The 10,264-nt window shown below is 67.1% G+C and overlaps 4 protein-coding genes across 4 annotated transcripts in view; 2 read left to right on the top strand and 2 right to left on the bottom strand.

Moving 5' to 3' along the window:
- Positions 1 to 1,726, top strand: part of H696_04835 (hypothetical protein) — a gene marked incomplete at its 5' end in the record, with an annotated part of 5,270 nt that extends 3,544 nt beyond the window's left edge. Inside the window, 5 exons of the mRNA XM_009498700.1 lie at positions 31 to 194; positions 351 to 540; positions 734 to 1,009; positions 1,200 to 1,382; positions 1,568 to 1,726. Of these exons, the coding sequence (XP_009496975.1) occupies positions 31 to 194; positions 351 to 540; positions 734 to 1,009; positions 1,200 to 1,382; positions 1,568 to 1,710 (956 nt within the window). The 3' untranslated portion in view covers positions 1,711 to 1,726. The remainder of the gene's footprint in view (positions 1 to 30; positions 195 to 350; positions 541 to 733; positions 1,010 to 1,199; positions 1,383 to 1,567) is intronic.
- Positions 1,727 to 3,353: 1,627 nt separating this feature from the next.
- On the top strand, positions 3,354 to 4,351 carry H696_04836 (hypothetical protein). Its single transcript, XM_009498701.1, has 4 exons — positions 3,354 to 3,474; positions 3,552 to 3,641; positions 3,785 to 3,995; positions 4,189 to 4,351. The coding sequence occupies exons 1-4, from the start codon at positions 3,413 to 3,415 to the stop codon at positions 4,234 to 4,236; spliced, it is 411 nt and encodes a 136-aa protein (XP_009496976.1). The 5' UTR covers positions 3,354 to 3,412; the 3' UTR covers positions 4,237 to 4,351.
- A 369-nt stretch (positions 4,352 to 4,720) lies between these two features.
- Positions 4,721 to 5,494, bottom strand: H696_04837 (hypothetical protein; the record flags this gene model as incomplete). The annotated part of the gene is made up of 5 exons (XM_009498702.1): positions 4,721 to 4,805; positions 5,038 to 5,132; positions 5,207 to 5,236; positions 5,342 to 5,359; positions 5,477 to 5,494. 5 exons carry the CDS (start codon positions 5,492 to 5,494, stop codon positions 4,721 to 4,723), a joined length of 246 nt encoding a protein of 81 aa, XP_009496977.1.
- Positions 5,495 to 6,462: 968 nt separating this feature from the next.
- H696_04838 (hypothetical protein) lies at positions 6,463 to 9,880 on the bottom strand (the record flags this gene model as incomplete). Its single annotated transcript, XM_009498703.1, has 5 exons — positions 6,463 to 6,569; positions 6,703 to 7,954; positions 8,064 to 8,270; positions 8,520 to 8,937; positions 9,348 to 9,880. The coding sequence occupies 5 exons, from the start codon at positions 9,878 to 9,880 to the stop codon at positions 6,463 to 6,465; spliced, it is 2,517 nt and encodes an 838-aa protein (XP_009496978.1).
- Between the last annotated feature and the right edge of the window lie 384 nt (positions 9,881 to 10,264).

Genomic DNA, 10,264 nt, shown 5'->3' on the forward strand with positions numbered 1-10,264 from the left:
CCCCCCCCCCCCCCCGTCGCCTCTCCGCAGCGCTGAAGTATGTCACCTTCCCCACGCAGACTCTGGGCAAGTGTGCCAAGATGATCCCGGTGCTCATCTGGGGCGCGCTGGTCCACCGCCGCGACTACTCCTGGCGCGACTACGCCGTGTCGCTTGGTGTCATGACCGGCTGCACGATCTTCCTCACCACCGGTGTGCGTGTCTTCTTTGTTGTGCCCGCCCGTCGATGAGAGGAAAGGGCACAGAGACGCCCTTCCTGTCGTCGCGAAAGTCACTCCCTTCCAGGCACCCCCCCCCCCCAGATGTGGTGCCATCCGCGATGGTTCGGCTGACCCCCCCCCTCCCCACAGGCCATCACCTCGACTTCTACCAACGCCCCCTCGCAGGACTCGCCTCTTGGCCTGGCCCTGGTGTCGATGTACCTCTTCTTTGATGGGTTCACCTCGACTTTCCAAGAGCGCCTCTTCCGCGGGCACTCGATGTCCACCTACAACCAGATGCTCTACGTGAACATCTGCTCGGCCATCATCAGCTTTGCCAGTGCGTCCGCCTCTCCGGCCGCGCGTGTCCCACATCATCCCTGCCGCTGTTGTTGCTGTTCTCCGCTGCACCCCCACCCCCCCCGGGCTGGGGCTTGTGCCGCCCTGTGTTGCTCTCTCTTTATGCACGGCGGAAGGTGTTGCCACTCTCTGACACACTCCTCTTCCCCGGATCTGGTCTCCCCTGGTCTCAGTGCTCATCCCCGGCGGGCGTCTCATCCGCGCGCTCACCTTCGCCTCGGAGTACCCGGCCATGCTGCGCGATGCCTCGACCCTTTCCTTTGCCGCGGCTCTCGGGCAGATGGTCATCTACCACACGATCCGCCTCTTCGGCGCGCTGACCTACAGCACAATCATGATCACTCGTCAGGTGGTTTCGCTCTTCCTGTCGGCCATGCTCTTCGGCCACTCGCTGACTGGCTGGCAGTGGGTTGGTGCTGGGTTTGTCTTCGCTGCGCTGTACTACCAGGGTGCGTGCTTGGTCTCTCTCTCTCTCTCTCTCTCCCTCTCTCTCTCTCTCTCCCCCACTCTCTCTTCATATATGGTTGTATCTCCCTCTTCTTTCCCCGCCCGCAGGGGAATCGGTCGAGGCAGGGGAATGACCTGCGAAAACCCGATGCCTGACTCTCTATTTGACCCGAAAACAATGGCACGCCTCAGGCTTCGTGCGCAACTCCAAGCCCAAGAAGCAGTCTCTCCCGACGACGGCCGTCGGCACAAGCGGCACCAGCACCGCGGCGACTGGCGGTTCTGGCCGCAACAAGCTCCGTAAGGCCCTGAGTGGCGTCGGGTCCACCACCCCCGGCGAGGCCCGTCCTACTCCCCCGCTTTCCTCCAACATCGGTCCGTCATGCACCCGGCTTCTCCTTCTCTCTCTCTCTCTCCCCCACTTTTCCGGTTGGTCCCGGCAGCATGTGCTGCACGCTTGTGTGGATGTTCCATGACCCCCTCCTCCGCCTTATTACCCAGCCGGCGTACTGACTCTCTCTCTCTCTCTCATGTCCATTGGGCTTCTGTCAAAACAACAGCCAACAGCGATAACAGCTTCGAGATGACCCTCCTCCAGACAGGAGGTCCTGGCCATTCGTCCGAACGTCAGACCCCGCTCTCGGCCACCGGCGGCCACATGTCGGCCATGCCACATCAGCAGGCCGTCCGCTCGGCTGTCTGATGGTGCCCCATGTTCCATCCCGTCACTCATCCGACGGGGGCATCCTCGCTCGCGCCTCCGCCGCCCCGCCCGGGAAAGAGCGAAGGGCGGGGGAAGGTGAGAAGCCAAGGGTGGCTCCAAGAGAGCCGCACGACGTGCCTCTCTTCGTTCCTCCCGGCTGCGCACCCCTCCGTGCCTTCGGCGGCTGTGAGGAGTCACCCACGCACCCACATCCACCCACACCCACCCACATCCACCCACATCCACCCACACCCACCCACACCCACCCACACCCACACGCGCATGTGAGACGTACCGCCGTCACTTCCCCCCTTTTCCGGCAACTCAGAGTGCTGGCGCAAGAGAGCCCCCTCATCTCACTGCCCGGAACCCGGAGGAAAGATGGCATGCGCAAGTGTGGTGATGGGCATTCCCATATTGGTGAAGGTGTCTGTGTCTGTGTTCGCGCGCGCATATGTGTGTTTTCGAAAACCTTCAAACGTGGCTGTGCCCCCCCCCCCCCCCACCCCCCAGGAGGAAGTCCAAGGAGAGAGGAGCCAGGCACTGGGGACAAGGAGATCCCCTCTTCACTTTCTCAAGCCCGCAGATTCACCCGCATTCCGAGGATCTCACGAACACAGTGGGAGATCCACCGCCGAAGCATGGGCCACTGTGAGCAGGGGAGGGGGTTCAGCAACAGCCGACCCCCGGGGCGGCCCCCCCCACCCCCCCTACCCTCTCTTCTTTGCTCCCCTCGCGTTTCCATGCTCGGCCCATTCGTCAGTATGTAGTGTCGTCCCAACGCCTCGATCTCTTCGCGCTGCGCCCCCTTGTGCAGGGGGGTGGTGGTCAATCTGGCCACCTGCTCGGGGGGAGAGGAGGGGCACACGCCCACGCTGTTTGCTGCACATGTCTTCCCTCGTCGCTTTCCCCAAGATGGAACTATATCCCGTCGCACAGAGAGCGACCACCAGCCCCCCCCCTCCCACAACGCACCTATGCCGCCTCCGCCTCCCTCTCCCCCGCCTTTCCTGATATATTCCCCGTGTCAACGCTGTATACTATTTTCATATAAACAACCCCCCCCCCCAAAAAAACCCACCTACTCCATAGTTGGGTCCTTGTTTCCCCTCAAGGCAGGAACGCGAGGAGGATGATAGATCCTTGACATGCCTGCGGGGCTATGTGCCCGTATTTCGCCTTGTGTCTGTCGGTGACTCCCCCTCCCTCGCCCTCTCCCTCCGCCCGTGTGTGCATGCGCATCATCCATGGTACACACCGAAAGGAGCCAAGAAAAGCATACCAGATGCTCCGAAAATGGATGGCGTGGGTGGGCATTTGCGTGCCCGGCTGCGCAAGCGTACATGGGGTCGTACACTTGCCCGAGTTGGGGGCGCCTGTGATGGGGCAACCGCGAGAAAGAGGCGCCCGGCCACGGCCAGAAGGTGGCCCGCAAGTTGTGGGCTACCGCTGCTCGTATCATGTGAGCGGATCTAAACAATCAGAACGCACAACTCCCCACTTTTGTGTTCACACCCGCATTTGGTGCTGGTCTTGCGCCGATCCTCCGGGGGGGGGGGGGCGGGCGGGCGGGTTTATGAGCGCGCGCGCGCACGGCGAACGGGGTCCCACGCCGGGGCAGGCAAGAATCATCCCCCTTCCTCCCTCCCCCCCCCCGCCCCACGCTGCCTCTTCCCTCCGCCCCTCTGTTGAGAACGAAAAAATGCGCGGCATCAACGCCCCGGATCCCAATAGCCTTGTCTACAATGAGGACAACACTCCGAAGTACGCGTCCGGTGCTCCGTGTTTGCCATCCACGCCTTTCGCCTGTCAGCGCGCTGACCGTCAACTCTCTTCGCCAGGGTTACCTTCCATGTGGAGCCGACGGTGCCGAATGCCGGGACCTTCGAACTTGACCGCGAGGATCACACCCTTGGGAATCTCATTCGCATGTGCGTTTCTCCTTCGTTCCGAGCCCGTGGCTGTACATTTTGTAGCTGACACCTTCCGTTTGTATCTCCCCCTCTCTGTGTCTGTGTCTCTTCCTTCCTTCCGCCCGCCCGCCCGCCCGCCCGCCTGCCATGCACACCCTCAGGTACGCTCTGAAGGATGAGCGTGTGCTCTTCTGCGGCTATAAGGTCCCGCATCCGCTGGAGCACACGGTCCAGATCAAGATCCAGTCGGTTCCCCCCACGGCTTCGGCCTCGGAGATCGGCATGTACTCGGTGGGTGGCCCGCGCGCCGCTTTCATCCGCGCGGTTGCCTCGGCTCGTCGCGACGTCATGGCCCTGGAGTCTTCCTTCGAGGTGCGCTGTGCCCCCCCCCCCCCCCCCCCCCCCCCCCCCCCCCCCCCCCCCCCCCCACTCGCCCATCGACCCTCGCATGCATCCCTGCCGTTTGACGATCCGCTCGGTCACATACTCACCATTGCCGCCCTGTTTCTTGTGTTCCACCCTCCACATGGGCGAATCATGCTTGCGACCCTTTGTCCACCCGCAGAAGAGCCTCAACGATTATTACACCTCGCATCACACCCAGCAGAACTAGAACTGCTTGTGAGCTGCCCCTTGCGCGGCGCTCTGCTTTTCTTTGTTTGCCGTCGCCCGGCCAAATGTACCATAGCCTATCTGTTCGACGTAGCAGTGGAGCACGCTGCCTCCCCCCCCCCCCCCTGCTGTCCCTTCTCCCTGGCAGGAGACCAGGTGTTCAAAATGGGGAAAGGCCATTCCATTCCGGAACGGAGGAAAGTACTCCTGCATAGTGACAGGAGGGGAGAAGTGTTTATGTGTGTGTGTGTGTGTGTGTCGCTCTGACAGTGACAGTGGCTGCGACAGTGGCTGTGTGTGGGTGCTATTGTACATTAAAAAAGGAGAAGGGTGGGCCAGGACGGTAGCCAGAAGATGGAGGGGACATGCGGGCTCCGGCATGCGCCTGTGGGCTATCGGAGGGGGGCCCCAGAGCCCGGGGGCGATCCACGTTCGATTTTCCGCCCCGTCGTCCTGGCGGCAGGGGCTCACTCTGCCCCACAGGCTCAAAGGCCACCGCGAAGGGTGAGCACCAAATGCAAGACAGTGCCACCCTCGATCTTGCAGCTGGAGGCGGTCAGGGACTCCTCGCTGTTTGCGCACGGCCACCAAAGAAAGGCAGGGGAGAAGGGAGGAGAGGTGTTAGTCGGGAGCATGCACTCGGTATGGCATCCGGGCAGAGCGAGGCTCGCACAGTTGACGACCAGCGAAAATCAGGCTGACACGCGTCAAGAAGCCGGTCCGCGAGGCGGGCGAGGCGGGCGGGGGCGGGGGTTAGTATGGGCGCGAGCAGGACAAGCCCCGGGTCATCGAGAGGCAGTACCGCTGCTGAGAAGGGGGCACGCCCTCGCGCTCCTCGATGCGCTCCTTGATGGAGAGGATCTGCCCTTGGTGGGGGCCGTTGTGGCTGGACGTCAGCTGAATGCACGGCAAGAGGGGAGAACAGGGGGGCAGGAAAGAGGCGGAGGAGGAGCGGGTGGGAAATAGCGCACGGTCTCATAGGGCTCGATGTCAATCTCGAGCTGATGTGCGACAGGCGAAGATGTCATGGGCAGGCGCAAGGGAGCGGAATGCAGGAGGTGAGTATGCAGGCGGGGGTCGGGCGGGAGTAGGTGTGAAGGACATACCTCACGCCCGGTAAGAAGCTGAATGGAGAGATGGGAAAGGGCCAGGTTAGTGGGGCAATCGGAGAGGCGCGAACTGCTGGGAGCTGGAGTTAACACGGGCAGAGCGTTCCCTGACCGGGGTACAGCCGGGCATACCTTGACCTTGACGAGCATGGTGGGGCCGAAGTGCGGGGAAGGGGGAGGCAGGGGAAGGAGAAGGAGAGAGAAAGAGAGAGAGGGAGAGAGAAGGAGAGAGAGAGGGAGAGAGGGAGAGAGAAGGAGAGAGAGAGGGAGAGAGAGGGAGAGAGAGGGAGAGAGAGAAAGAGCGAGACACAGACACACACGCGATGGGAGGTCTCAAGGGAGAGGAGGCCGACGAGCGGGTGGCAGGGGGGGGGGAGGAGTGATTGGTGGGGGCGCTACCGGCCGGCCCGCGCCCCCGGCACAGGGCTGGCTGTTGTGCAATGCGCAGGCCCAGATCCCCGAACAAGCCAGGGGATCGGGCGGAGGGGCGGGGGATCGGGCTGGGGGATCGTGCAGGGGGATCTCCCCGGCGCAACGGCGGGCCGGCAAAGACGGCGACCGTATGTCGGTTGCTGGTGCAATGCTCCCCGGCGGTGGGTCCTGCGCGCAGAGACATCCCCACCGGCGGCCTGCCTGCCTGCTGGCTGGCTGGCTGGCTGCGCGCGGCGCGGGGGGAGGCGGGCGGGCAGAAGACGTCGGGAGATCCACGTGATCGCTGCCAAACGCAGCAGTCTTGTCCCGCCTGCCGGGGGGGGGCGAGGTCCCGCTGCCTTGGGCGCCGGCATGGCGTTCGATCGGAGGTGTGCATATGTGTGACAGATTGTCCGCCGATCGGGGGCAGGCAGGCAGGGGGGGGGGGGGGGGGGGAGGGCATCTTGTCATTGCATTGGCCTGCTTGGCCCTCTGTCCCGTGTGCGCTGAGCTTTGTGTGTCGGGTGCCTTGTGTGTATATTTTTTTGCTTCTTCTGGGTCGATATTTTTCTTCCGCTCCTCCTCGGGCCTGTGCCGGGGTTGCCGCGGCCGCCCGCAGCAGGATGAGATGGGCTGGCGGCGCCAGCGACCGGGCCGGGGCCGGGCCGCGCCTGCGCAATCCGAGGCGCGCCATCGTCCTGGAGGGGTTATGTGATGAACACGCGCAGGGCCTGGTTCAACTTGAAGTTCTGACGCGTGCGCGGGCAGAAGACCGTGGCGCGATCTTTGCTGGCGGCGGCCTGCAGAGCCATGGCTAAGGCGGCCGGCGCGAGGGGGCGCGTCGGAGTGGCGAAGGGGCGAGCGCCGTCGGTCAGCATGGAGGGAAACAGGTGGAGAGTGGCCCCCGGGCGAGGCGGCGCATGGCCAGGGCGGGGGGGACAACGCACCGCGTAGCGAATAGACACAGCCATTGGGCAGCATCATCGGGGGGTTGTCATCGGACATGGGGACCATGCGGCCGGACAGCTCGCCGGGGACCGGGCGTGCGGCGGCCTCGGCCACGCCGCCCGAGATGTCGGGCAGGGCCGAGCGCAGTTCCTCCGGCCCGAGGGCATTCTCCGTGGCCAAAGGCGCGGGATAGATGGCCAGGTCGCCCGGCTGGCTGAGGATCCGACAGACGAGACGGGTCTGGTCGTGCGGCGCGCGCAGCGGCACCCGACAGAGGAAGGAGGCGCGGCTGCGCACGTCGGACCGGCAGATGGGGCAGCTCCCCTCGCCGAAGCGGCTGCAGGCAGCCCCATCGCCGGCATGGCCGCCGCCAGCGTGCGGCAGGCTGCCGAGGCCGGGCCGGGCCGCGCGGGAGCGCTCCACACGGAGCGCCTGCAGGTCCTGCACCGTGCCGAGGATGCACTCGTCTGACAGCAGGCAGATGGCCCCGGCCTGGAGGATGGTCACCAGGTGGGAGCCGTTCCAGCCGGCGGCGGCGGCGGCCGAAGCGGCGGCGGCGGCGGCCGAAGCGGCCACCGCCGCCGCGCCCAGCAGCTCCGGCGCCTCGGTGGTCAGCCCGGGCGGCAGTGGCGCCAGGCCATGCAGGCCATCGGCCAGGGCGGAGGCCGCACCGGCGGCCGGGCCCCGGCCCCGGCTGGCCCCGTTGGCCGGATCCACGCCCAGGCCGACCAGGTCTTCCAGGGAGTCCGACTCGTCCATGCCCACCAGCGGCTCGGCCGCCAGGCCGAAATCCATCTTGAAGTAGTCGCCGGAGGTGGAGATGCCCGATGCACCGGGGCCGGGGCCGGGACCGCCGGCGGCGCCGGCGCCCGCCGCCCCGAGGCCGGGGTTCTCCTTGCCAAGGAGAATCCCCAGGAAGGAGTGGCCGCCGTCGGCATCCGTCGGATCGGAGGGGTCCGCCCCGGCGCCCGGGCCGGAGGCCGACGGCGAGAAGAAGGCCATGGCGTCGCGGCTGAAAGCCAAAGCCAGGGCACGCCAGGCCGGGCGCGCAGCGGCCTCGGCCCCATCCGAGCCGGCCCGGCCCGGCGCCTGGGCCTCCATCAGGAGGGCCGTCCAGCCGAGATCGAGCGAGTGATGGAACACCGGTCGGGCTACATCGGCCAGGGCCGACCGAAGGGGCCGGCCGAACCGGGCAGATGGCCATCGAAGCCGATCAAAGAGCCCCATCGGCATGACGAGGCAGAGCATGAGCTTTGGCGGTTGTCGGCCCCCGGCCGCGGGGGGCCCGGCGGGCCCAGGTCAGTCGGCTGTCGGCACAAGGCGAGTGGCGGGAAAGCGGGCCCGGCGTGCGGGGGCGCACATGTCGCAGGTCCTGGTAGAGGATGGTCGACAGGGTGGCCGAGCCGGATGCCGGGGCATCGGCAGCCGCGTGTGCCGAGGCCCCGGGCGCGGGCCCAGCCAGCGCCTGGATCAGGGGCAGGACTTGGCTTTTGAGGTAGGCCAGGATGTCCTCCTGGGGCTGGCCCGCGCGGGCCATGAGCACGACCTCCATTGCCCGGATGTCGAACTACACGGCGGCCGGCGCGGCCGCGTGTGTGCGCATGCGTGTGAGTATGTGTGTCTGGGGGTGATTGCGAGCGCGCGCGCGCGCGCGCGCGCCGGGGGACGAGTCAAAGGCGCCCCACAGGCCGAGGGGCTCGGATGCAGGGGGCCACCCGCGACCGGCCGGTCCCTGACCCGGGCCGTGGCCAGGGGGGGGGGGTGTTCGGCAGCCTCCCCCGGCCGTGGGGCCGTTTTGGCCCTCCGGGCGACGCACCTCGATGCGGCTGCCGACGCGCCGCAAGCGGGCCCGGTTGGCCGCGCACCACCGGAGGGCACTGTCGGCCTGGCACCGGAACCCCAGGTCATTCTCAATCTGCCGCACCGACGACAGGAGGGACACATCGCACAGGGACTCCAGGCAGGCGCTCTCCAGCAGGCGCCGGCCCTCGTCGGGCCCGGGGAACCCCATGAGACTGTCGGTCGAGGTGTCCCCGTGCTCCGACGAGTGCACCGATCCCGAGGATGCCGAGGACCGGGGGCTGCCCTCGGCCGCCTCGGCCACCGGGCCCGGGGCACTGCGCCGGGGGGTGGAAGCGGCACGGTCCCCACGCGCGGGCTCGGTCTCCGGGACCGCCTCGCCGTCGGCCGCGCCGGCCGGGTAATCCAGGATGGCGTACGCGGTCTTCTTGAATCTGGGTGTCACGCGCGCATCGGCAGCGATTAGCGTGCGTGCGTGCGTGCGTGCGTGCATGCGTGTGCGACAGTGTCACCTTCCAGCCCTCTCCCACGACAAAGAGCCCGATGGCGCCACTGCCCCCGTGCAGGTGCGTGCGACCGAGGCCCCATGGCACTTCGGAGGAGGGGCCCCAGCTCGAAGGCCGCCCCCCCCTCCCCTCGGAGGAAAAGGAGCACACAGGCCGTCGCCACAATCCAGGGGCCCCACCACCGCTGGGGCAGCCCTTTCTCCCGCGCCCGCGCCCGCGCCAGCCCCCGCCCCCCTGCCCTGCCCTGCCCGCAGGCGCATGGCCGCGCACCGGCACACATGCGCAAGGCGGATGGATGGCGAAGGAAAAAAAAAGCAAGGGCCCCACCACTGGCGCACCCTTCGCGCAGCAGCCAGTCCACCACGAGACGCTGCACGCGCTTGCTATGCCACTCCTCCCAGGAGAGCGTGCCGAAGTAGGCCGGTGCGCGATGGACAAAGGTCTTCGCGCGGGGCCCACCGGCGTTCGGATCCCCGGAGCCCGGGGGCTCCGAGTCGATGTGCATGCGCGCCTCCGAGCCGCCCATCAGGATGCTGGACGAGTCGTCCGGGCTGGCGGCGGCCCCGCTGGCCAGACGGTGGCCGGCCATCAGGAACTCCACCCGGCGCAGGAGGTCGGCCATCGTGCCGGCGGCATCGCCGCGGTGTTCAAAGTCGTCGATTCGCCGGCGGATGGTGCGCAGCCGGTCCACGGCGATGGCGATGCGCTTCCGGGCCAGGACCAGCTCCTTGTCCTGGCTGGCCTCGGTGCCGGAGCCCGCGGCGCCCAGACGCCGGCCCTCGCCCTGCTTGCTCGGGCCAAAGAGCAGCGCGATGGACTTGGCCGCGGTTTGGGTGAAGGTATTCACCTGGGCCAGCTCGCGCTCGACCATGCGCTGCGAGGTGCGCAGATGCTGGCCGTCGATCGGCGCGTCGGAGGAGGAGCCCGCGACGGGGGGGGGGGGGGGGCGAGGGAAGCCCGCCCCCACGCAACCCGGCCCCCGTGCTGGTGGCGGCCTTGCCCGGGGCTCAGTCGGAGCGCGTGTCGAGGGCCTCTCGGCACGTCGGTGCCTCTCACCCGCCGCCGCGAAATGCCTCCCTTCGCAGTTGGCCGACGCCCGGAAAGAGCCCCTCACGAGGAAAGCCCAAAGAAAAAGGGCCTCGCCCCTCCCGGAGGGGCCCCCAAACACACCGGACCCGAAAAGCTCCCGAGTCTTCCCGGTCCTCGGTGAGAGAGCATTGGCTGTCATCCGCGTATGCGTGCCCTTGGTCTCCCT

This window comes from Fonticula alba (genome assembly GCF_000388065.1).
Source record: "Fonticula alba strain ATCC 38817 unplaced genomic scaffold supercont2.8, whole genome shotgun sequence".
Taxonomy (NCBI): domain Eukaryota; order Rotosphaerida; family Fonticulaceae; genus Fonticula; species Fonticula alba.

Coding starts and splice junctions, on each gene's coding strand:
- H696_04836 (XM_009498701.1), top strand. CDS start 3,413: ATGCGCGGCATCAACGCCCCGGATCCCAATAGCCTTGTCTACAATGAG. Junction 3,475..3,551: donor AATGAGGACAACACTCCGAA/GTACGCGTCCGG, acceptor TCTCTTCGCCAG/GGTTACCTTCCATGTGGAGC. Junction 3,642..3,784: donor CTTGGGAATCTCATTCGCAT/GTGCGTTTCTCC, acceptor GCACACCCTCAG/GTACGCTCTGAAGGATGAGC.